Raw genomic sequence first — 27,728 nt, 5'->3', positions numbered from 1 at the left:
CTGACTGGGGTAGTTATCAATAGGTTTGGTAAGGTACCTGAAATGAAGCTGTGAGCTTCACTGTAATGAAAGTCTAATCTTCAACCAATGGTGTAAAAGAAAGGTGGAAAACAAGATGGGGCACACAATCAAAAGAACAATACCACAATGGTGCTAGAGGATAGGATCAGCCTGTCTGTACCTCAAACATGCAAACATGTAAGTGAAACATAAGGCAAAGAGCATTAATGGGATTTGGTGCTCTCTTTACTGAGGCCAGGGGTAATGCCACATTGACTAGGAAGCTCCATTAATAGAAAACAACTTCTTTATTTTGGCATATGTAACTTTCTTGGTGTTGTCTTCCCTTTGTTCATGCTTTGATGTTGATGTTTTGCTGACCCTTCCTCACAAAACAGCTTCTTTGTACAAAATCTCAAAAATCATGTGAACCTTCTAGCTACTGCCCATGGGCTTACGACATTCGGATAGAAAAGGAATGTCACTTGCTCCTAAATAAATAAGTAAAATGTCCTATATGAATGACAAACAAGTGACATTGTATTTCAATTCAATTCAATTCATAATCTTTATTCGATTGTAGATTTTACAATCATAAAAGTTCATTTTAAAAACACACAGTTAAAAACAGTTATACACAATTCATTTTCAAAAGGCAAATAATGACACAGTAAACAGTACAATATATCGGACAATAGAAGCATGGGCAATATATGGTTAAAAATATAAATAACTGTAATTTTAAAAAGCACCAGCACTATTTTACAGCATGGTTAGCCATCCATGCTTTTCCTGAAGCAGATGGCTTTTTAAAAAAAATTACATATAAACAAAGTACAGTCAATATTCAGTAGTTGTAAGTAATAAAGTGCGGGTTTAATTTGTGTGAAGCTCATTTTTTTAAGGCACGGTTTAAGGTATAATTTCCGTGGAGTGGAGTAATAAGGGCAAATAAAAAGGAAGTGTGCCAGATCTTGAGGAGACTTTCCGTCGCAGCCACAAGCTGGCAACACTTCGCCCCGCTGAGCACCACTTGGGAATGCCAGTAGGAGGTGATAGAGGTCAAAGCGGAACCTTGTTAGCAGAAACCGTTCATAGCTGGACATAGGCCATGTCAGGTAAGGTTCTGTTTGCAAGCATGTTTTTAACAATAGATGTTTCCTAACACTGACCTTCTGTATCTCAACCTCTTCTCTGTCGGTACATCTTAACAAAACTATGGCATTCTTTACCAGGTTCACATCAGATTTTCTAATTGTATTTGGGGCATAAAACAGATCCTGTCGGCCAATTGCCGTTAGGTTGTCCTTTATATACTTTACCCACGGTACCTTAAATCTCCCATCTAACTGTAAAGCTTCTTTCAGTAGGGCATGTGTTAATGGAATTTCATTGTTTAGCCAACATTTCAGCCAACATGTGACTGGGCTTACTGCTATTCTGTCACCTAGATAGGGGACCCCCAGCTCCTTGTGTACTGAGTAATTCCCGATACCCCTAGGCAGTCTTAGGATCTTTTTTAGGAAGTTATTTTCTGCGACCTCTAGGTCTTTAGCCTTGCGATAGCCCCAGAGCTCGCTCCCATAACAGGCAACAGCAACGCTTTTTGCCTGGTACAATTTAAGCAATGCGGCCAGCGGGCAATTGCCGATTTTTTTTGCAAAGCCAAGGATGGCCGCATTGACCCTTGTAGTTTCTCCCTTCTTTTTGGAGACTGCTGGGCCCCATGATAACTTATGGTCTATCAGGACCCTGAGGTAAGAGAGACATTGTATTTGGTCTAAATGATTTGACACTGTCCAGATAGGTATTTCACACAGTGTTTGTGATTATGCACTTATAGAGTATGTAACTGACACCAAAATATTTCTTGACTTTAGCATTCAAAGGCCCATCCTAGAAAATGAGCAACAGCAGCCTACCAGTGAGAGAGAGAGAGAAAACTTTGTTTATTTAGACCATAGTCTTTTAAACAATACAAAACACTATCGGGATCCAGATAGTGTAGACAATCTAAGTTCTACAACATAATAAATAATTAAAATACTATACATGTTAAAAGAAGGTGGCACCCTCGGAAACATACAATTCATTAAACACAATTTAAAAAGATCTCTAAATTCCTAAAAAAAAATCACGTTAGTGGGAGAGCCCTAAAAACATTTAAGATCAATGCCCCTCCTTCAGTTTCTCCCTTACAAATTATTTTGTGGCCTTCATGAATTTTCCCAATCTTATTGCGAATTCCAACGAGGGCATATCTGTAAGTAAACAAACTGCTTTGGCACGCAAATTTATCTTATGTGATAAAAATATTGGGCGTAAAAACAATTTCCGTATAGCAAGGACAAATGTGCAATCAAGCAATATGTGCAAAATGTCATTTCTTAGTCCTAGCCCACAATTACGATTACCATCTGAGCCAATCAATGCAGCCTTTATTTTTCCGTCTATCTTCCAAGGGTTAATCCCAACTCGGGTCCTTAAGATTTCATGTCTTAACCCTTGGTTGGACAAAATATCCAGATAAGGAAACCAAGCTTCATTTGCCCATGAGCTTTTTAGCCAATGGACCGATTTTTTCTCTAACATATAAGCAAGGTCTTGTGACCTTGAATAAGACTGCCCTTGTTCCCTAAGCGTTCTCTTTGTAAAATCGACCACCAAGGAGTGCTGTGAGAGTCTCACATTAAGGCGCCCTGCTTTTCTGGAGGATTCTTCTCACATCCTTTGCCCAACTGAGGCTACTTGTTTGAATCTCCTCTCTGCACCATTGTGAGACCTTCTGTAAATCTCCTGGGTCCTGACGCTTCAAAAAACTTAACAGGGCCGTTTGGGACTGCACACTTCAAGATGTTAACCCTAGCTCCATTCTGATTGCTTGAATCATTGTGCAGCTAGGTAAAGACATTAATATTTAAAAAAAACATCCTTCTTCCTGATCCCACCCATATTTACCACTCAGGTAAAGAACCTCAGCCCCATACAATACTTGCAGGGGATCATTGCTTCAAATGCCTTTAACATTGGTCTGTGTGACATATCGCCATATTCTTTGTTAAACGTTTTTAGCCCACATACGGACAAAAAAGCTTTTGCTTTTAAAGCCTCCAGGTGGGTGCGCCATTTTAGCGCACTATCAAACCAGAGGCCTAAGTATCTATATTCTTTAACTGCCTCCAATTTTGTCTTGGCCTAAAAACCAATTAAAATTCTTATGACTCTTCCCAAAACATAAAACCTTTGTTTTTTTCCATATTTACTGTCAAGAATTTTCTATCACAATAATGTTTAAAACATTTAATTTCCTTTGGAGTCCTATTTCTGTTTGATCAAGGATCAATAGATCATCAGCGTATAGGAGACAGGGCACTTTGTGACCACTCATTCTTGGGCTTGCGCTTCTTTCAACTTCTAATACTGAAAGGAGATCTGCTAAGAAAATTGAAAATAACAGGGGTTTCAAGACGCACCCCTGTCTAAGGCCATTCCCTACAGTTATCTTATGAGTTAATGACCCCTGCATGTCGCTAATAACCTGGGCCCAGTTCCCTCTATGTAACTCTTTTAAGATCATCAATAAACTATCCGGGGTTCCGTATTTTATCATGTCTTCCCAGAGTCTATTACGGTGCACAGAGTCAAAGGCTGCCAAAAATCAAACAATGCAACTTCCCATTTTGCTCTATCGATTTCCGGGCCGGGGCCCATAGGGCAAAACAAAGATCTATGGTGGAATGGCCATCTTTAAATCCACCTTGTTCAACCAACTTGTTCAACTGGGATGATTGATCCTTCTTCTGCCCAAGTTTTCAACCTACCTAATATTATTTTAGCGAAGATCTTTTCACCAATATCAAGTAGGTTAATTAGTCTATAATTCCTGGGTGCGTAGACATCCCCTTTCTTATGGATCGGCCTAATTATCGCACCTTTCCAGTTAATCGGAATTGTCCCTGTTTCTAGGATTACTTAGAACATTAGGGAGAAAAATTCAGCCCACCTTGATGGTTGTGACTTTATTATCAAAGCAGGTAAGTTATCTGGACCAGCAGCTTGTTAAATTTAGGGTCTTTATCGTAGTAAGAATATTTTCTACTGAAAAGTCTGGTTTTAGATCATCTCCCAGACCACTCCAGTCCCCTAATACTTCCTCTTCAATTTCTCTCCCCAGAGAATAAAATTCCTTCAAATAATCCTTCCAGGCACCCTCTTCTACCACACAATTCATTGAGGCTGCTGAGGGCTCTGCTGCTGATTGTACTAGCTTCCAGAACAGTCGTATGTTTTTGGATTCAATAGCCTCCAGAAGTTTTCCCCAACAGGTTTCCTTATGAGCTCTTTTGGTACTATAAAGAAGCGTGGTGTATTCTTTCTTTAATTTAACAAGATTTTCTACCCTAGACTTCGCCTGAGAAGCAAGGCGCAACGCTGGGGGGAAGAAAAACTTACTTTGCTTGTGCACTGAGGCCCAGGAGACGCAGGGCCAACACCGGAACGAGGCTCCGCCCCCTTTTCACCGGGGCATTTCAATACTGCTCGCTTCTCCCGCTCCTCGGGAGACGCTTCGCCTTAGAAGCAAGGCGCAACGCTGGGGGGAAGAAAAACTTACTTTGCTGGTGCACTGAGGCCCAGGAGACGCAGGGCCAACACCGGAACGAGGCTCCGCCCCCTTTTCACCGGGGCATTTCAAAACTGCTCGCTTCTGCCGCTCCTCGGGAGACGCTTCGCCTGAGAAGCAAGGCGCAACGCTGGGGGGAAGAAAAACTTACTTTGCTGGTGCACTGAGGCCCAGGAGACGCAGGGCCAACACCGGAACGAGGCTCCGCCCCCTCATCGTCACTTCCTCATAGATAACAATATCCTCCCGCATCACGGGACGCGCGCGGGCTAAGCCCGGGCAAAGGGCGGGCCCTCTTAGGCCCTCAAAGGCCGGATAAGGACGGGACGGGCCACCCCCCTTGGCTGCCACATTGTAGGTCATTAAGAAGGTAAAGACCTTTACTCTATATTTATGGTCTTGCTGACATATCGCTGCCTTATATCCCTTTATCATCATGACTTCTAAAGTGGATTACTTAGCCAGCGTAGCAGGTACTGAACAAAAATTCTCTTGGTTAGACGAGTTAAACTTCTTATGTCAAACCACCTATGCTATATCAGAAACTCCCCTTCCGCCCAAAAGCGATATCATACAATCAGATAAAGCCACACTCACAGAGTACCCCACTTTATTCAACAAAACTTGCAGTTTGAACACTCCAGGTATTCCACCCCCTCAGGTCTCATCTGTGAAAAGGATTCAAACACCGTGCCCAAGCTCACTCACTGTTAATTCCCCAATGATTCCATCGATTGTTGAGCTTCCAGATGCCTTAACCCCTCCTCCACACCTGCATATACTACCGCTCATTGAACAACTGCTTAGTTCTCTGATAGCCCCGTTGTTGGAAAAAATTAACATGTTAGGGGAGAGGCTTACTGGAATAGAGTCAGCCATCAAGTCAAACCTGTTGGCTGACAAACGCTGTGACACATTTAACCGCCCAAAGTCACCTCCTACTCATCAAGGCTCTAAACCATCTGTGCGGGACAAAAGCTGCCAAATACAATTAACTGGCCCTAGTACAGTAGGGCAAAAAGTAACTAAACACCCTCCCAAAGTCTCCTCTCCCCAGTTGACCGCACCTAGAGTAGTTCATAACAAGGCTAACTCTATCCATTTACCACCGGTAGCGGCCCCATACGTATGCATTCTTGCGGGCGTCCCTGCTCTTCCACCTGGAAAAACTGAGAGTCAACATGACTTAGTTAATAAAACCAAATTTTGGCTGTCAAAAATAGGCCACTGCCTCGTCACTTATATGGAGCAATAAGGAGCGTCAGGAGGGTGGACTGGTTGGGTTCCCTTCCTAAGGATGTTCCTGGGGACCTGGTACTTGTTAGATTTAGAGCCAGAAACATTGTCCCTTACTTGAAATCCTGGCCGCCTCAAGAGAGAGACGGCCCAATATCTATATGGGACTTATATGACTTTTATCCCTCAATTCCTTGTTTTCCCCCCTTTTCAGAAATCATACCTTACATGGTTGGACTCATAAAATAGATCATGACCTTTTTGGGAAACACTGGGATTTGTAATAACTAACTTTAACCCCTATGTTACCATCTCAACCCTGGGGTGGAAAAGAACTATTTATGTTTGATATCCTGCCTTACTGTATTTGGTTGTTTGTAATGCTGTATATACTGATGTCTTTTTTTTTTAAATGCTCCTTATTTTGCTTATTGTATTTGTTAGCTGACAAATTGATGGTTTTAAATTGAAATGGTATGTTCCTTAAAATTATTGATATCTTTTTAATTTATTGCTATGTATGCTTATATGATATTTCTTTTTGAATATCGAATAAAGCTTATTTTGAACCTGAACCTTGACTTAATAAATTTTTTACGCAAGCTGCGCACTTGTCGCCTTAGTTCTTTTTTTATTATTTAAACAGTCTATGTTAAACCAGTTACCTTGCCTAACCTGTATATTTTGTTTACTCTTAGTGGCCCTTGCATCTGTTCTAAGTTCAACCTTGATACTTTGTACCACTTGATTTATTTTTTCAATGTACCAGGTCAGGTTTAGTCCATTCACACATCCATCCTAGAACAACGTTTTGGTGAAGCCTGGTTAACCTTTCTATATATTTTTCGGTTAACCATGTTGAAATGCGCCTTGGGTAATCCATCTGTTGTATAATTACTTTCTGACAGACAATCTGATGGGAATATACCAGCTCCAATTCTAGAATATTGTGATCACTGCCTTCTATATGGTTAACCCTGAAGCCCTTTATTAAGTTAAAGTTCCATGCTGGCACAAAAACATAATCTATGGGGCAATTTTGTGTCCCTTGTTTGAAAGTTTTCTTTGCCGGGCAGTCTTGGGGTAACCTACTGTTCAAACAAAAGAGGCTTTTTGTCGCTAGGTATTTTCCCAATCTTACATCATGCATTGAACAAAGACTTTCAGGAAACTTTGCTTGAATTATATCATAGGACTTCAAAGTTTCCAAATACATGAAATATAGCCGCTTTGGGTTGAGTTTATGGTTAAAATCTCCAACCAACATAATCAAATCTGAATCATACTTTTCACACAATAAATCTAAATCATTCTTAAAATATCCCATTTCAACACCATGTTCCTCCTGAGAACCCCATTGCATGTATACATTTAAAATCAACACATTTTCCTTCCTATTACCAGCAGCAATTAGGGTTATTCTACAAAAAAGCAGCCATTTGCATGTTACAGTGAGCTGGAATATATTTTTCACTAGTTTTATGGATAATAATGTCAGTAAGCCACCTGCGGGCGGCCGGACCTAGATTTTACTGCCGGACGATAGACTTGGCAGAACCCATCCACTACCAGTGTCTCACCACACATCCAGGTCTCTTGGCTACAAATGATCTCATTATTTTTTGCCAGTTCTTTTATCCGTACATGCTTTATTTGATTTCCTAATCCATTTATATTCCAGGAGACCATTTTTAAGCCATGTGGCAGCCCCATTACCTATTCTACGTCACTAAGTGGCCCATAACCATTGGATTCCTCTAAGTAACGCTGGGAAGGCCCTGGGGGACTAGTACTAAGGCTCCAATTCTTCCAAGAATCCTCCAGAGCAGAATTATTTATTACTATATTAAGGTTTCCCAAGCCTAGACCTACATCTCTTTCTAGTAGTCTCATCTGCCCTTTCCAAGCCCTACATGGTACTTTAAAAAGGCTTTTTCTTGCTGAACATTATATTCTGCCCCTTCTTCTTCATTAGGTATAAGCCGAATCCCTGCTTTTAATATCTCACTCTCTGCCCTCTCTATGGCAATTTTTACCAAATCAGAGTACACTTGTACCCTGGTAAGCTCTTTCCCATCAAAAGTTGAATGAAAACCCACCTGTCGGAGGTCCTTTGAGCCTATTCCTTTCAAGTTGGGGCAATGAGCAAATTAATTAAGGAGAAGGGACCTATTTAGATACGATCTCTTCTTCATTTTTTTCCCGCTCCTTCCCATTTTCACTTGTTCAAAATACAGCCACCGGTTCCCTTTATCCTCCATTCCTATTGGTATTGGCCCCCTATGTGGATGTTGTGTATTAGTTCTAGCCCCATCCTCTGATATATTGCCCAAATGATGCCTGTCTTTAAGGGTAGCAGTAGTAGCAGGTATTCTAGTTATATGACATGGTACTTGTTTTATGCATCTTGTCGACTTCTCCTTGTAATTTTGTTTACTACTACAAATACTCTTTTTCGCTTGCTTCTTTACTGGTTTCTCAGTGTTTCCTATTCGTATTCTACTAACTCTCTCTCTCATGGTTTTAAGGGGTTTTGATTTTTACACTTGTTCCGCTAATCCTGACGATTCCTCCATCTCTCTCCCTTTTCCCACCACTCTGACTATACCCTTTCTTTGCGCGCCTTTTCTTATGGGTCTCCCCTGTCTTAGTAAGCCATGTCTAGTATAACCGCCCCTTCTTTTTACCAACATCGGCCATCTCGAGATGTATACTTCATGGTTGGCAATTGGGGGTTCTATATTCCCGACCTCCTCCCCCTCCACAGTCGGGGTAATAGGCTCGGGGTCAGGAAGTGGTCTTAACATTAAAGGCATTTTTCCCCTGACTCCTTGTAGTTCCCCCTGAATTTTAGAAAGGTGCGCTTTTATTCTTCCTTGGAGCCATCTCTTGAGCTCTTTGAATTATATATAGCTACTTCTCTGTACCCTTCCTGGCACGACCCTTTGTTTCCAAACACGGTCCTCAGGGCAGGGGTGGCCAGTTAAACTATTAAAAAATTAAAAAATAAAAAAGGGAAGAAAAGAGAAAACTCCCTTTTTCCCACTTACCTCTGTTGTGCTTTGTGCGTATGCCTGCGCCCATGCCCATGCCCTTCCCTATTTGCACTTAGGGGACCCTTCTGGAGGACGAGATTCCTCTTGCTGCAAATCTTGCTTTTTTACTGTTTTTACTATTGCAAGAATACTGGGAATCTATTTTCTTTAATTATTAAGTCCCTTAAGGCTGCACACATAGTTCTTCGCTTCATTTTGCAGCGCTCTTGCCACACACTCACCCCTTGCCTCTCCTTCCTTCTCCTGAAGCCTGGGACCCGGGGTCAAGTAATTCTGGGTGAGGGCGGGTGCTACAAGCGCCTCGTGCATTGCACCTTGCGCCTTGCGCCTTCCCCCGATGCAGTCCGGCTTCAGGCATCTCTTCCTGCCTCTCTGCTTGTCACGGGTGCCGGGTATCGAATGCCGGGGGCCGGGGGGCCGGGTGCCGGGTCAGGTCTCACGTCTGTCAGCTTGCGCAGCGTAAGGGTCACGAGAGGGTCACGGGATCACAGGGGTTATAGCGCGCACGTGAAGCGTCTACCAGCCTACCAGTGACACAGCCAAGTGTTTCACTTTTTTGTAAGAAACTAAAATGGTTTTCAAAGTTGCAAAGGTTGTGTGACAAGGGGATCCACAACCATAAACCAACACCTACCAAGATACATGGTCTTTAAAAACCTGGGTAAGACATGAACTTGCAATTAGAAGAATCAGGAGCCTAACGCTTGGGAGTCGGTAGGTCCTAGCCTTTAGTTTCACTTGGCATGCCTTAGAAATCAATTGTATGGCTGTGCACAGTTAACAGATGAGTTGCTCCACTCAGATCCAAACAAATGACCATTTCTGCACCCGGTCAGACGTCTCAAGAGGCATGCTGGCATGCAAAGGTAAAACGGCTGTTGTTCTCCAATTGGGAGAAGATATTTAGCAGAACTAGCAATGATCGTGCAGCTGGTCTAAAGAAAGAGAGCACCTTCCTGAGCATTTCTGAACCTATAAGCCACAATTACCAATGCTGTGACTTGATGGTGAGATGGCGTACAGGACTATGGCATCAATGACTACCATCACTACCACCATCACCATTATCACAACCACAAGTGCCACCACCAATAATATCAACATCATTATCATTAGCACTATTATAACCACATCATTACCATTACCAACTACACTACCATTACCATCACCATCAGTATATCATGTCTACACCACCAATATCACCCCATTACCAATATTGCAATTACCCCCACCACCACCACCAAAGCCAATAGGTCTGGTTGTTTCTAAATCTCCAACAGAATCTAGAATGCTTTTTCGGCTAACATGCCAAAATCAGAAATGCATAGGGCACGTCAGGAGAGTTATGATACAGGTTTCCTGAGCATGAAAACATACCAATGTCAATGAAAATCTGTGTACACACAAATTAAATTCTGAAAGGGTTTGTTAACAAAGAGAAAATGATTTATCTATGAACCACAGATTCAGCAAACCTTGGGGTCCCACAGCAAAATGTTCTGGAGTGAACCTTGTAAGTAAATAGAAGACACTTTTATAGCATTGTACATAGAGGCTTCCACTGGGCTTCAAATGATTATGCAAATTACAGTGAGTACATTGACACCTGGTTCTGAGAGCCTGGGAAAGGAAGAAAACAACCTTCAAATGTAACAAGAATGTAAACTTTTTTGGCTGAGCAAGCTTATCAATACCTTCTTGCCTTCAGGAGCCAAGCTGTGAAGCAGAGGCTGTAAACACAATAGACAGGCAATGCCTAAGGCATGAGCAAGAAAACATGGTTGTAGCAGTCACATTAAAGATGAAGGAGTAATTTGCAGTTTACAATGAGTTTGCCTGAAGATTAATGAGAGGTTTGAACCAAGGGAATGGAAACTCTTCAGTCATGCACCAGCCTGCTCAATATACCGAACAGAGAAGCTATAAGTACATTGTGGTTGAAATAAACATGATGAATTTTCCGAAATATTGTTAGTAATAGAATATATAACTTGTTTTATCAGAAGCTGAAACTGCAGATTGGTCTTCTCATAACACCATACATGATGGGTCTTAGTCTATATAGGAGCAATTGATATGTAGAAAAAAACCTGATGCTGATAGATCTTATCAGGTGACATAAGGATATCAAACAAACACGTGAAATTACATCCCAACATCATCAGTGGTCCATGCTCAGATTAAGAACAAACATCTACAGTGTAGGTTAAAAGTGTTTTTGTGGATGGCACAGGAGAGTAGAGCATTGTTTTTGATAGTGTTTCTTGTGGTGAGGCTTATTTTGTGCAGTCTATAATAATCTGTATCACTCATCTAGAAGGGTTGGAATCTAAAATGATCTTTGGACACTTTGCTCAACTGTTTCCACAATTAGATGCCCTGTGAGAGGGCAGACAACAGTACATCAGGTTTGGTTGTGAAAGTGTCTTTTTTAGCTCGACTGACTGCCCTTGCACTCTTTAATTGTTTTTACCAGGCACTGCAGGGTGCAGTAAATGTCCTTTGCATGGCTTCTGGTGAGATATGCAAATGGTTAAACGTCAATCCAGCGTACATTGCTTTTCCCCTAGCCATTAAGGTATGTGCTATCCATAATAATGTTGATTTGTTCTGCGTGGTACCAGAAAGCAGTAAGTAAGTAAGTAAAATTTATATTTGTATATGATTAATTAAAATCTTTACAAAAATATAAAACGCCATATGACAATACAAATGATTTAAAATACAGCAGTTACTATTGTCAATTCAAGGTTGTTATTAAGTCCTGATACCGTGGTACCAGAAAGCAGGTCTTTCGCTTTCTAACTGAAAATTATATTAGCCTTAATGTTATTTGTCCAATAAAATAGTACTATACCTAGGACATTGAGGAGAGAGGGAGGAAGTATTGAGTAGGGCCATACGGTCATAGCTCTCAGTTGAAGGCAACTCTGAAACCAATGAAGAGTTGGGTACTGAAACCAGGTAGCTTTCAAGAGACTGCTTGCCTGGATCTGTGTGTACAAATGCAATTAGAATTGGTGGGGTGGGTTGCGGTGCTTGGTGATGGGATGGTGAACATTGGTTACTATACAAATTGCAAAAGGGTCATGTAGTTAAAATATGTTTTTCACTTAATCAAGATGATTGTGAGATGCTGTAGTCCTGTTTATCCTAAAGTTAAGAGAGGAGATTAAACATAACATCAAAGTAGGGACACATCAATACGAGAAGCAAACAAAGTTACTTTTTGACCTTTTTAACTACTGAATACATACCAGAATCCAGGGAAGCCTCAAAACCCATGTCTTCCACCGCAGCTCTTAAGTCTTCAGCATTAGTTTGGCTTGAATCATATAGAAAAGTGCCAGTGCATTCCTCCAAAGACACAGATACCAGATGCACTCCTTTCCTTTGAGAGATCATGCCTTCTATTGATGACACGCAGGAGTTGCAGGTCATCCCTCTGATTGTGATCACAGCTCTACTGCTCGTCCCTTGTGCTTGGTCTACTGAAGTCCGGGACAATGAATGAAATGGAGTTCTTGATGATAGAGCCTCTAAATTATCCTGAACGTTTCTCGGGAGAGTCACTTTGAAATCACCTGGTGGTAGGGCCTCAATAGCTTCTTTTAGGGATAGCTCAGTAATGATGCCTGGACAGAAATGCACCACTGCATTTTTCCCCTTAAGACACACTTTGATGCTTTGAATTCCAGGGAGAGGAGAGATATTCCCTTCTATGTTAAGGACACAAGATTTGCAATGCATTCCTTCTATGCCAAGTGTTATAGCTGTTATGCTATTCAGTGTCTCAGCCCCTGGCTCTCCATTGCCGTTGATGTTTTGAGGTCCAACAGGGTTGTTCTTAAAGCTCTTGTTCTGTAAGAGGTCAACATCAATAGTTCCAAGATTTATCGGGTCTGGTTTGGTCTTTATGGTGGCCTCAAAACCCATATTTTCAATGCAGTTCCTAAGGTTTTCTGGTTGAATAAGATGAGGCTGGTAAGTAATGACTGCTTCTTGGCTACTGAGTGACACTTTGATTTTCAGGACACCTTGTAATTTACCAATCTTGCTTTCAATAGAATTGACACATGATTGACACGTCATACCTTTCACTCGTAGCTTGATTAATGATTCACCACTGCTCGAGGTTAAAGGTGAGACGCCTCTTGGCGAGCCAGACTCTGCTCCTTCTACAATTTTAGCTTCAAACCCCATGTCTTCTATTTCCAGGCAAATGTTTTGTGGACTTATTTCCGCTGGCAAATATGTTATCACTGCATTGTTTTGTTCAAGGGATATCTTTAGGTTCACAATTCCATTCACTTTGGAAATCCTGCCATCTATACACTCAACACAAGACTGACAGGTCATGCCTAAGATGGCAACCATTACAGTACTGGTGCTGGGGGGCGGAGTGAAAAGATGCTCTTGGCTTCCTTCATAAGCTATGTTATCATAGGCCAAACTTGATTTCATTTTTAGCAATGTAACATACACAGTAGCATCAGTAGTTGATAAAGCCTGTTGAGGAATACAAAGAAATTAAGTTATTTAAGCAATATGGTACCATTTTCAGGGCTGTCCTGCGATGCAAAGATCACAAGGCATTGTCAAAATGTGATTATATTTTCACAACTACCACAGAATTTGAAAAATGTACTGCATTCGATCTCAACAACTAAGTAAACAGACTTTCATAATACTTTGGTGAATATTATGTATTACATTCTTCTGATACCTCGTTTTTAGGTCTCGCCTACGCAGCGTGCATGAACTGCAGAGAGAGAGACCTAATGCCATCGGCATAGCTTTCCCAGCAAACACGTGCACGCGTTGCATTGCTTGCAATGGCAACGCGTGCACGTGTGACGATTTCCTAGCGGGAGCGCGCAGCGACATATGGTGGCGCCATATGGTCGCACGCTCCTGCTAGGAAATCGAGCATGCCCCCTCCCCTGCTGCTGAGGCGCGCGGTTGTTTTTCTGGCTCCGCTACTCCCTTGTAGGCAAGTACATGACAAGCAGAAGTCGATTAGCACAGCTTCTGCTGTCCTATGTTTTAGAGTATATTTTAAGTTGTACTTCATTTACTTCCAACGTGCGCTTCTCCTTCTTGGCCACATGGTGGCACTCTATCTCCTCAAGGACCCTAACACGAGAAAAATAAAAACATTAAGCAGTTCAAGTTGAAGGGAAATTTGAACTAAGTTTTGAGTATAGGTAGCAAATGTGTTCAGTTCAGGTCAGTGTGGTGCAGCAATACAAGAATGGTCTGTTAAGTGAGCGATTTTGAGACAGTTCGTACAATGAATGCTATAGGGTGAATCAGTGCCCTCTCCCCCGTATTAGCAACTTAGCAAATTTGGGAAATCGGCTTGCAGAGTCCATTCCAAGCAAGTCATCTTGAAGCACCAGAATAGGTTGTTTTGCGTATTAATTATTCAGAGAAAGAGGTGATGATCCAGTTGGAGACAAGCCAGTGGGAACCTCTTTCGCAGCCACTGGAGAATCTTTGCACACAACATATTCCTGATGTGTAGACACAAAGTCCTGATGCTTCTAGGTTTGGTCCGATCAAGATGGGCAAGGTCTCCCAAATACATTTATATGGAAAAGGCATGGAATTATTTACTATGGCACTGAGCGTGGTGTAAAGCATTGGAAAAGCCTGTGGGTGCAGTTCAACCCTCAGTAAATAATCCCTCTTTGTGGTGACTGCCAAGGCGACCCGACCACACATGCCAGACTTCAGCCATCGAGGTCACGCTACGAGCAAGTGCTGGCAACAATGACTGAATGGGTGATATTGCATTCATTGCCATGAAAGACTTTATCCTTCAGTTATGACAATGTATCATCTTTCAAGACATCCAAGCTCCTAGAGGCACTTTGATTCGCCTAATGCTATGGCCTCTACAAGCAATATTTGTGCTGGTGTGAATTGCATTGTTTATATAGCAATTAATATAATATCCATATATAGACCACAAAGTACTTAAAGTGTGATGCCCTTTCAGTAAAGGGAGTAGATTTGTAGAGTGGCCTGTGTGGGAAGCTTTGAGCATGGACCTTTAAGTCTGGACTCGGGCTACAAGCTTTCTTATGCATGTGTTGGCGCAGAAAAGTGGGTGTAACTGCATTGTGGTTTCACCTCCTGGCAGCGATGGCTTTCCTATATTCTACCTTATTCCTGATCGTGCACCCTATGAAGTAATTCTATACCATACAATAGTCTGTGCTATATTGTGTAGTACTTTACTAATTATGCATACTAAATACCACTGTGGTCTTTTTGCCCTAGTGATATTCGACTCTTCATATTCACATACAATGTTATGTCTAATAGCATGATTTCTGACAAGAGTACATGCACACTTGCATTATTCCCATAATAGAGAGAGCTATTTAGAAATATTTTCTATGATTGGCTTGCCACACATTGAATTGGCTAGCCAAGCAACAGAGTACTAAGCAACCAGGCCTCGCAAAGGGTCGTCATGTTCTGGTGGATATGGACATGCTCGAGTCTGCACTATCTGATTGATGCTGACGCCCAGATAAGAACAAGCATTTGCAATGCCATAGGTCTCGCATTGTGCTATTGGCATTGTAAATGATAATGCCTTTTATTTATATGTTTACAAAACCTGCAAGTGGTGCGTAAACACTGTTTGCATGTTTTGTAAACACATAAATAAAAGGCATTATCATTTACAATGACAATTGCTCAAAATCTTGTAAATGCGAGACCTATTGCATTGCAAATGCTTGTAAGTTTAGAAATCCACAGAAACACAACAGAATTTCCCAAGATACATCATTTTTAGGTCTCGCCTACGCAGCGCGGATGCACTGCATAGGCAAAAAGACCTTTAGCTCTCGCTTTGGCTTTTCAGCCAAAAACGTGCACGCGTTGCATTCCCTTCAATGGCAACGCGTGCACGTCTGGCGATTCACTTGCGGGAGCGAGCCCCGCCATATGGTAGCAATTATCACTCCCGCAAGGGAATCGAGCAGGCCCTCCTCGTCCCCCCTGCTGTGGCGCGAGGCGCGCACGCTTGTTGGCAGCTGCTTGTGTGCTGAGAGTTTCCACTGCTTCAGCTCCGTGGGGTATCTCTGCAGCTCTTGGTTTGTAGGTGAACCGGAGAGATGTATTGATGTCCGAGACCCTTGTTTAGCTGTGTGGCTTTTTCTGACCAGCGCTCCTCACCTCCCCCCCCAGGCATTGTGTGAAGGATGCACCTTTGCTCAAACCGCGTGCTTGTGTACGTGGGGTGTGTATTCATTCGTGTATCAATGGCTGCGCGTCAGTGCGGGGCACACATCTGCTGTTGTGTGTCTGCATCAGCCAGTGGCCATGTGCCTGGCGGCTCTGCCTGCTGTGTTATTGTGCGTGCCCTGCTGCCGATGCTCGTGATGTGCGTTGCGTGTGCGTGGCTGCGCGAGCAGGGTGTTGTGTGTTCACAACTGTGAGGGATTGTCTATGTTTGTGAATCAGGCTGTGCACTGTCTGCATCTATAATTTTAATTAGAGCAATGGAATGTTGGGAGCTCCATTGCAGACAATGGAGTGCTCCCTGCTTCTACGGGCCGGTAAAGGCCGCAGAGCAACATTCCAATGTTCTACAAAGGCTTCTCGAAGCTCGAGGGGATTTATATCCCCTCGAGCTTCGAGAACCCTTTGTTTAATTTGTTAGAACATTCTGCCCTCTAGTGGCAGAATGTTCTAATAGCCTTATAGCCTTTCGTAGCAGGGCTATACCGGCAATTAAAATCCTGCTGTCTCGTTAAAGTCCCTCGCCTTCGGCTCGGGCCTTTAACGATTCAGCGGGCCTTTAATAGCCGGTATAGCCCGCTACGGCGGGCTATAAGGCTATAATATGTGCCTTTGTCATTACCGCAGTGTTTACTGCTGTGTGTGTTCTGTGTATTTCGGGGTCGATGTCGGTGTTGGGTCCTGTGCGTGCTTCTGAGGTTCAGCTGTTGTTGACACTGTGTTCTTTTTGTCACTGTGACTCTGTGGCTATTCATCTCTTGAGTGGTCGTGTTCGCCTCCGTATTTGTGTGACTGCTCCTCTCTATGGCTGTGACTATACACTGCACCTCTGTTTGCTGTCCGGTAACACACATTGTGTGCCTGCAGTTGTGTATCTTTTGTGCCATGTGTGTCACAGGTGCGTTTGTGTGTCTCTACTCCGCACACCCGTGTGTGTAAATGCGATTCCCAGCATGTTCTTGCTTATGCGTAGCTACCATTTCCGGTGTGTAGCTGTGCTTCTGTGAGGTACCCATGGGTTTTTTGTGTGTGTCTGTGATCCCCTGTATGTATCCGCAGTGTTTTCATGACTCACTGTGTGGGTTTGTGTGTCTGTGATTTCGTGTTTAGATGTGTTCTTCTCTGGGTAGCAGCGTGTCTAATACATTGCCCTGTGTGCTTGTGTGTGTTTGCAGCTGTATGGCTGTGCCTCCCTGATTAATGCTAGCTGCCTGACGTCCGGTGGTTTAATGCCACACCTCCTCCCTCGTGTAATAAAATATTTGTGAGGCTCCTCAGAATATCATGTTTTCACAATTGATATATAGAAACAAGATGAGGAGTAAGGCAGGGGTGCATTCTTGCACCCCTGCTTTTTAATTTGTATATAAATGATGTGGGAACCTTGTTAACAGAAAAGTATAATCACTATCCAGTGATCAAAGGAAAACCCATACCCATACTCCTCTACGCCGACGACGCGGCTATCCTGTCACAGACTAAGAGAGGCCTACAAAACGCAGTAAATACATTCTCCGAGTACATGAATAAGAGGGGTTTATCTATAAATATTTCCAAGACTTTTACCATGTCCTGTGGCCCAAGGAAAATCAGAGCTCCATGTAATATAAACTTGGACAATAAGTGTGTTGAATTAGCAGACATTTTCTGTTACCTTGGGGTTCATATGGACAGACAAGGTAATTGGAAACCAGCAGTGAAAGCAAGAGCTTTGGCATTCACCAAAGCAACAGGAGCTCTACTCAACTTTGCGAAGAAGATTGGATCAAGGCCACCAAGGGAGCTTTTACAAATTTATAAATCTAAATGTCTTTCCATTGGCACTTATTGGGCAGGGTTATGGGGGATACAGTCTGTTGAAATTATCCAACGAATAGAGAACAAATTCTTAAGGTATATCTTGGCAGCGCCGCCCAGCACATCAATATATGTACTGCATGCAGAATTGGCCATACAACATATCTCTGATACCATTAAGATGGCACCAATTTTATTGTGGCATAACATCTGGACCAACCCTGCCACAAATCTTAACAGAGCGGTAGCAGAGGACTGCCTGCAGTGTAGCGGGGTAAAAAATATCACGTGGCTCACTTACGTTAAGAACTTGTGCTTTGAAATTGGTTGTCCAGAATATTTCTCTAACCCAGCCACCATGGACTCTATCTCCAGATCCGCGCGAAAGAAAATATTGACTGAACATTGAGAATCAATCAGATGGAAAACCCAAAGGGTCAAGATATCAGTCAGAAATCATGATGAAGTGACACTACATAGAAACATCCAGTTGTACCTTACTGTTGACCAACCCTTTTTTTATCGTAGAATACTAACATCTTTCCGATTTGAAACATTTTTTAGACTTCTTACTCTCCCAAAGTGTAACGATTGGTCCGAAGATAAACTAATTTGCCCCTGTGATAAGTTGTCAATTCAATCCAATATTCACTGCACTTTATATTGCACTTTATACGCACTTCCAAGGCGACAAATACTACGGCCCCTTTTGTTAAAGTGGGGCATAAGAAAATCGAGAGAAGCTTACAATAAATTGCGATCCTTGGAAGATTACTATACAGTTAATACTGTAATGATGTATTTAAGAGCAATAATGAAACTCAGACGGGACGTTACACTAGAATAAGTCACGTTATATTGATGATATAACGGTTCTGACCTAGTTTAGGCTCAACTTATTATTGATTACCTAATTCCCACATGCCGTTCCAATTTTATTGTTTACATGGATATTTAATACTGTTTTGTTTTTTTTTTCTCTTTTATTGTAATATGAATGACTTTCTTTGTTTTGTAGATTGTATGTATGCTTTTATGAATTGTTTTTAACATTTCGAATAAAGCTTTTGAACTGAACTACAAGTGTCAGCTCCAATAATATTAACAATGTAAACATTGCAGCAATGTTCATTTATCCATCAAACACGTCATTGATAGCATGCTACGGGCAGCCTGGGCTCCCTGAAGTCCACAGTATCCACAGGGAGATTCTGTATCAGAAATGAGGCACGGACTTCGGGGTTACTTGGATCATTCTCCCCCCCTCCCCCCCCCCCCCCCCCCGATTCCCTCCCCCCAAACATACATTACAGAACAGCAGTGGACAATGGTTACCTCACGTTTTAACATCACAATTACATCCACACTATAAATATAAAAAACGTTTTTGCTCAGTCAATGACTTCTGCAGTCCACAGCACTGGCTGTTTGCCCTTCCACATCCCTGTCAGTGAAAAACCTAGGCAGACTCACGGACTCTGCCCTGTCACACTACAACCTCAAGGTCGCAAGGTAGAGGGAAGCGCTTTTGTCAACAACACGCAAACGAGTTGGCAGAAATGCTTATCTGTCCTTGCATAGGACCTAAGGAACTGTCACTCACGGTACATCAGCTCTATGCTAAATCACTAGCCCTTCTAGTTGTCTCTTAAAATAAAATGAGTGTTCAAACAAACTACCATCTCAGTATTCTGTATGTATGGGGACTGAAGCTGACACTTTACAACTACAGGTATGATTTGTTCCGGCATCCCCAAAACAAGGCTTTGCGTCCAACAGACTCGATCCACTGCAACCCCCACTCATTAGCCTCTGCTTAGTACAACTGACTCTTTTTGTTAGGCTAAACATCAAACTGCATACAGGAGACAAATGTATTCTCTCTAAATACATTAAACAGTGTAAAGTAACTATAAAGGCCACACGGATATTACAGAACTGTCATATACAATGGTTAAAAGCAAACTTCAGTAGGAGAATTACTCCCATTGCCCAACTACAACAAGCATTGGCATAGCCAATAGGTCTCGCCTTTGGGACCTTATAAGTGTTTAGTTATCCAGCACAATATGCTTGGTGCAACAACATCAAGTGTTGCATGTCTAAACACTTATAAGTTCCCAAAGGCGAGATCTATTGGCTATGCCAATGCTTGTTAATTTAGAAATCTAAGGAAATACAACAGGATTTCCCACGGTGTATAAAAAAATATAGCACTACATTGCATTTTCTTTCAAGCCAAACAAGAACAAGCAGCACTTTTAGGGTCGGATTTCGCAGTGTCATTGATCATGTGTCTGTGTGCTCATGAAACATCTGCAAACAATGGATAAACATTAACAAATTGGTTCGAAGGCAGCACTCGCTTTATGCGTGAAAGTAACATAACAGGACACATTGACTACCAGAGTCTAGTGTCACTTGAGAGCCTATAAAGTAAAATCACATTTCACCTCATGCATATTTTGAAGGAAAAAAGCTTTCAGCCATCCAACATAAGTGTTGTGCAGCGGTCCAATTTTGGTCAAACTCTGTTCAGATAACTTAGATGTTAAAAGAATGGTGGGGTCTTAAGACATCACATTTTTCCCATTTTGTAATTGTAAATGTTTTTTTTGTAGCGCTTAAGACAAGGAAATTAGGCGCTTTTGGCGGCAAGTAGCACGCTACTCCGGAATCCGAGACTGTTAATTAGTAGGTTAGTCAATTTTTTTGTTTTGTTTATTTTTCTTCCTGCATTACTTGTGGTAGGGTTGAGCTCTTGATTTCTTGTGTGTTTAGTAGAGATTGGTGTATGGATAGAATCATACGGGTTGGATTAAAAAGAGAAAGTAGTGTGTTGTTTTGTAAGGAGTGATCATGTGTGTGTGTGCTAGTTGCATGGCGTGGCTAAAGGAGGGGTGGAAGACTGACAAGGATGTCTGGGAGCTCATAGAAGTCAGAAGGATTGGGATGAGTCAGAGGGAGTAGAGATAGGAAGGACAGAAGTTTTTTTTATCACAGCACACTCTATGTAAATACCTATATGTGCATTGAAGCAGCAATTTGTATATGGTCTGCTGTCCGCATTTATCATAAGGTACATTTTTTATGGTTTCGAATAACAGTAATTAACTTATATATGCATAAATATACACATGCCACTTATTGTAGGTATTAGAAGCAGGCATAAGCCTCTGTATATGCACCTATTTGTACATAGAAGCAAGGTCTGATATACACATGTATCCTGCGGTGTAATATATCACTGTCCCCTTGTACGATTATATTTGCTTTATAGCAAGAGTCACAGTTCAAAGTACAATGATTTGTTCTTGTACATCAAGACCCTTTTTCCATACCATGAGAAATATTGTTTGTCATGTCTGAGTATACTGTTTTGGTACATTCTTGAGATAACACCAAAATATACATTTTCCCAGAATATACACTGACAGTACAACGCCTGCGCTCCTCTTTCTTGGAGGTCAAGGCCCGTGCCTGCGCAGCAGGGTTGACTTTTGCTCTTATGTTTCCTGCCAAACTCAAAATTATTCATAATCAACATGCCTGCTTCTTTGAGACCCCTGAGAGCGCATGGGAGTGGTTGGATAGGAATTTCCCTGACAATGCCCGTGCTATATGCCCTACGCAGTTGCAGCCGAAACCGCGGTGCCTCCCACGCCGTAGATGGAGGGGACTCACTACATAGAGTACTGTGCCTAATACTCCTTCGCAGCAATCAGTGCTGGAGAACAGATGGACGGCCCTCCGCTCGGCCGCAACGTTGCAAATACCCCGTGCACCTATCAGCAGCAGTCCATCGGTGGAGGTATCCACGTACTCGGATTCTGGAGGCAGTATGGCGTTATTCCCGTAAGTGTCCAAACAGCTTAGCAAAGATCCGTTGGCTGATTAAATGATGTAATTATGATATGTCCTATGATGTGTGGAGAAATGCTTTACTTTGTTCTCCTGGTAACTGGCCGTCCCAATTGTAAGCACTGCTCTTTACACTTATATGTTATGCTATGTCACATGGGTTATATTCTGCCCACAAAATGGTTTGCTCCGTAACTGGCTGCTGGGTACAATTTAATGACAGAGTTGCACCATTGAAACAAACAAAATCCAACAAGACCTCAAAACATGCCAGATCTCAGGACCATCAACCACTACTGCCACCATCTGGAGAAACGATGGCATGCCACTAAGAACCCTGTAGACAGAGCTTCTCACAAAACAGCCCTCAGCCACTATATCTGGCTCACCAAAGAAGCCAAGAAAGCAGCCATCACCACCCACATCGACTCTGCTGCCAACTACACAAAGGAACTCATCAATGAGTCAAATAATTCTCCAACCCAACAGCTGCAGAGAACACCATCCAGAACTCTGTGGCTCCCTTTCACACTACTTCAATAGCAAGATCACAAACATCTACAACAATTTCAACCTCCAACCCTCCACCCCCCGCCCACACAACCTCAACCAACCAGCGAGCAAAAGCCGAACCATCACCACCTCGTCTACGCTCACCACTCTTGACTACCTCTGCCACCATATCCTCCATGCATTCCAGGGCACCCACTACCCCCTACCCCCACCACCTCTTCAACCTTTGGAATGAACCCTACCTATTAGCAATCACCTCACCAGCATCCTCAACACCTCCATCTACACAGCAACCTTACCAGAGAGATGGAAACACAGACAACATACCCCTCCTAAAGAAACCCTATGCTGACCCCAGCGATCTAAAATATTACAGCCCACTTTCCTTGTTCCCATACCTGGTTAAAGCACGGAAGAAAGCCATAAACTAGCATCTTACCAAATTCCTGGAACAAAACCACCTACTGGACGCCTCAAAATCAGGATTCAGGACCAACCATAGCTCCGAGACGGAGCTGATTGCCACCACAGACAACTTCAGAACACTCCTTGACCTCAGAGAAATTGCAGCCCTCATCCTCTTAGACCTCTCTGCAACGTTTGACACTGTCTTCCTCAACACCCTCATCAACTGACTCCACAACATGGGCATACACCAAGACACCCTCAAGTGGATCACCCCCTTCCTCACAGGTTGCACACAGATCATCAGGCTGCCCACCTTTTCCCTCCGCACCCAAAGATATCATTTGCAGCATACCCCAAGGATCATCCCTCAGCCCCACCCTGTTCAGCACCTAATTGACCCCCTTGCTGATGTCATATGATCCACTGTCTCACCATAATCTCCTATGCAAGACGACACTCAACTAATCCTCTCGCTCACCGAGGACCCTGCCAACATCAAAACCAACTTCTCCAATGCCATGACCAACATAGCCAACTGGATGAAAGACAACTTTCTCAAACTCAACTCTGAAAAAACAGAACTACTGATACTCGGGAACAACACCTCTGTCTGGGACCACTGCTGGTGGCCAGCTCAACACACTTTGCATGCTCTGCAGAATCTTCAGATGGATCCCAACCAACACCAGAAAGACCGTCACTCAGGCCCTCGTCACCAGCAAACCTCGACTACGGCAACGATCTCTATGCCGGCATCTCCACCCAGCTCCTCAGAAGGCTCCAGCCCATACAGAATGCTGCAGGCAGACTCATCCTGGACCTTCGCAAAAGGACACACATTAACCTCCACCATCCAGAAGAGATGCCAGTTCAAGATCCTCACACACGCCTACAAAGACCTCCATGACCTAGGACCTTCCTACATAAACCATCGACTCAAATCCACCACCCCTCCAAACACCTGAATTCTGCCACCCTTGCACCTCCCCCTGCATTAATCACAGCGGTAGCCCCTCCTTCTCCTCTCCTACATCGCTGCTAGGACCTGGAACGACCTGCCCCTCCATCTACATTCGGCACCCTCTCTGGCATACATCCGAAAGAGACTCAAGACCTGGCTTTTTGATAGAGACTACAGCGCCCAGAAACCCCTAGGGGTAAGTGGGCTGCACTTTACAAAAGCTGATTGAATAATTGAGATCTAGCAAACATCTGAGAGGCTTTTTCTTTGACCATTAAAATCTCAGATCATTTCTCAATTTCGGGAGCACTCATTTATCATCTGGAAACTTTGTCTTCTACGATCATGCCCACTTGCTGACAAGATGTCAACTTTTTGGTTTTGGGCAACTGCAACTTACATGTTGGTGACCCTAGCTGCAAAGCTGTAGAGAAGCTCATTGAAGCCCCCTGTATGAGCTCAATTTAGTTCAAAGGGTAGAAAGACCCAAGCACAAGGGAGATCATACACTTGACATTAGTTTTATGATTTCTTCTTTAGAAGTGGGTCTCTCAGTCCCTTTAGCTTTGTCAGACCAATTTTTTGTTCTTTTTTCTATAGAGTAACCCCTCACACAGTTCCCTAAAAAGATGAAGCCATCTTCATACCGCCCCTGACACCAAACATGGTCTGCTTGCAAGTAGTGATCAACCAATAGCAGACATCGATTTTGCGGTCTCTTCTTTCAATTCTGACCTCAGGGCCAATCTTGACAACATAATACCCTTACAAAAGAATAAGAGCTGAAGGACCTCTACATCTGCTCCTTGGTTCTCTGCTACGCTCAAAGACAAAAAATGTAAGTGGAAAATATTAGAGAGGAAATGGCAGCGCATTCTTCTGGAAGAAGACAAACTCAGTTCTAAATTAGCCCTTAAACAGTTTAGGAAAAATATTTAAGAAGCTAAAGCATGTCTGTTTACTAAACAAATTAACTAAGCAAAAAATGTCCTTCTAACAATTTTTTAAAATGTTAATTCCCTTTAACTCTTATCTGTAACAAATCAATCCACTCCGTCATCACAGGAATTTGTTGATCATTTCTCTATATTTTTTCATGATAAAGTCTTCAATATGTACTCCAAATTCATAAATACTAGAGAAGTTGTGACTATGACACACCCGCCTGTCTCCCAAACTCTGAGCCCTCAACTCACTTCTTACAAAGAGATCCCTATAAGGAACTCTGAGAGTATGATTTACAAAGCCCAATCGGGCTCTCCTTTGGACCTTTGGCCAACCTTTTCCGAAAGTTAGACATAGTGCCAGCTTTGGACCTTCCTATTTTAAAAAAACTTAACCTAGACCCTACATTTCCAGTTTACTATAAACCCATTTCTCTTCTTCTAGTCTGTGGAAAGATGCTGGAGTCCTCAGTTAATCGTCACATTACCTGGTACATTGAGGAGACTAACGTTTTACATCCTTTTTTTTAAAATTTCTTTATTTGCAAATCTGACATTCACTCAGTGGCACATGCATCATATATACATACAGTATGCAACAAAAGCAAGAGCATTGTTATGATCCAACATTCGCATGGAGTGGTTTCGGTTGCAATGCAATAATCTTCATATTTTTTTATATTTTCTCCCCAAAATAAATAAAAAAAAGCAATAAAAAATGCACAGTAATATATGTGAGTAGCAGAACAAATATACATAAAAAGTATAACAATACCAAATAAAGAAAATCCCCAATCAAGCGTGCAGGCGATGGAGAACACAAGAGGGTTAGCCGGTACATCAAATGCAGAGTCACAATATTATTACCCATGAAGTGGGAGCAGATTCACGGTTCGTGTCAAGCCAAGTAAGATTAAGTTCGGGGCCTGCAAATAACATCGGTCACAGAAAGACCGAGCGCTTCGCAGATAACCTCACAGACGACCATTCATCACTATGCTGGCATTTGTTACATCGCAACATGCAGTGGACCAGCTTCCGGCAACATATCAATGGTGTAGTCCGGAACAGCGCAACAGGGTGACATGCTAGCCCACCCCCACCTGTACAATGGAGTTAATCACCTGTGTCTGCTGTTCCTGCGTGATTTTCTCAATGTATGTGCGAAACGGCCCCCAAATATCAAGCGGCCGGGAAGCCACAGGGACCTGCTCGGAGTATTCCACGCTGTTCACATTGCAGTGTGACATGCTGCGGAGCCAAGCCTGCGCACTGGGAGCACGTCTGGCCCCCCATAGCAATGCGATCTCCCTCTTCGCCAGGAGTAAGCCGATTGCAGCCAATTTGCGCAGGACGCGGGAAGTTCACAACATAGCCAAGCAGCGCAACTTCCGGAATAGGCAGCAACTCCAATTCCAACATATCCCCCAGCATTCTGTGTACCTGAAGACAATATTCATGTAATCTCGGACATGTCCAAGAAAGATGGGCAAAGTCAGCCTGCGGTGCCCGGCACTTAGAGCAAGTATGTGGCTTATTTGGGTCTATCTTGTGTGCCAGGGCAGGGGTGAAGTACATTCGTCTCAGGTATTTAAAGTGTAAAAGCTTGTGCCTGCTATTCAAGGCCACATCTCTGGTAACCGCACAGCACGCCGCCCACTGGTCGTCGGTAATGGGATTACCCAGATCCTTCTCCCATGCAGCGCGCACCTTTGCATCCCGTGAAGGGAGAATGGACAGACATAGTTTATATAGTTTAGAGACAACATGCGATCCCGTCTGGCTCTGTATTATAAACGTGAGTATCGCAGCTTCGTCGGGCGGGAGCGGGAATGTGTGAAATTCTGCTCGGAGCATGGATCTAAGTCTGGTCATTGTGAAAGAGTCCATGAAGGAGCGATCAGCAAATCGAGGATCCTCCGTCACAGAGAAAACATGTCCCTCCGGGAAAAGATCCCCAACTGTCTCTTATTGAAATTTGGATAGTGTGCGCTGTACCACCTTTGCGTCGGTGATGGGCAGCCAGTGTGGGTTGGGCAGGGGAAGGGCGGGAGAGTAAAGTGTGTCAATGTGTAACAGTCTGCGTAATTTGTCCCAAGCCCAGCACGTGGTGGACACCGTTTTTATGTCCGGTGGGTCCCGGGGAAAGCCTTTGGGAAGGAGTGTCTGAAGAGAAACCGGCAACACCAGGTCAGCCTCTGGTTTTAAATGTAGGATTCTAGCATCTGGATGGAACCAGTAATAGGCATAAGAGGACTGTGCGACTAAGTAATATAAGTAAAAATCCGGCACACCGAATCCGCCACGCTCATAAGTCAGCGTCAAGGTATGCCAGGACACCCGTGGGTTCCTGCCTCCCCACACCAACCTGAGCAACAGTGTACGAAGCTGCGTGAAGAAAATCTTGGTCAGAGGTATCGGGATATTGTTGAACAGGTGCAAAAACCGTGGAAGCACGATCATCTTTATTATGGCAATCCGGCCCGCCATAGATAAAGGGAGGCGGAGCCTGCTCTCCATGCGATCCTCCAAAAATTCAAGAGCGTGTCCATAATTTAAGCGGACGATCGACACAGTATCTAGGTGCACATGAATCCCTAAACGTTTTACATCCTTAACAATCTGGCTTCCACGCTGGCTTCAGTATGGAGTTGACACTCTTAGAAGTGACAGATTTTATTAAAACCAATCTTGACCTGGGCACACACACCTTAGTGATGATGCTCGACTTATCTGCTGCTTTCGACACGGTGTCGCACAACATTCTATTACAATGGCTGGAGAATGTGGGAATAGTCAGCACCGTTTAGAAATGGTTAAAATCTTTCCTCTCCAACCGAAAGCAAGCAGTACATCTTTCCCCTTTTAACTCGGGCTACAGAGAGGTCCACTGTGGAGTACCACAGGGCTCAGCCCTTACCCCAAGTCTCTTTGACATCAATATGCACCCCTTGCTGCCATTTTACAAGCTTTGGGCTTTAAGGTGGTGTCCTATGCCGATGGCACCTAGCTGATGTATGCCTTCAAACACTTGGATGTCTCTGTTTCAGCTAAAGCTTCAGGGCTGC

The 27,728-nt window shown here is 43.1% G+C and overlaps 1 protein-coding gene across 3 annotated transcripts in view; it reads right to left on the bottom strand.

Annotated features, from left to right (window-relative positions):
- ATP7B (ATPase copper transporting beta) overlaps positions 1-27,728 on the bottom strand; it is a 539,299-nt gene that overhangs the window by 323,447 nt on the left and 188,124 nt on the right. For all 3 annotated transcript variants that reach the window (XM_086935040.1, XM_086935039.1, XM_086935041.1), the window contains one exon: positions 12,171-13,422. In XM_086935040.1, the coding sequence (XP_086791166.1) occupies positions 12,171-13,422 (1,252 nt within the window). The remainder of the gene's footprint in view (positions 1-12,170; positions 13,423-27,728) is intronic.

This window comes from Lissotriton vulgaris, chromosome 8 (assembly GCF_964263255.1).
Source record: "Lissotriton vulgaris chromosome 8, aLisVul1.2, whole genome shotgun sequence".
Lineage (NCBI taxonomy): Eukaryota > Metazoa > Chordata > Amphibia > Caudata > Salamandridae > Lissotriton > Lissotriton vulgaris.
Note: the sequence above shows the minus strand (reverse complement) of the source record. Positions and strands in the feature narration are given on the sequence as shown.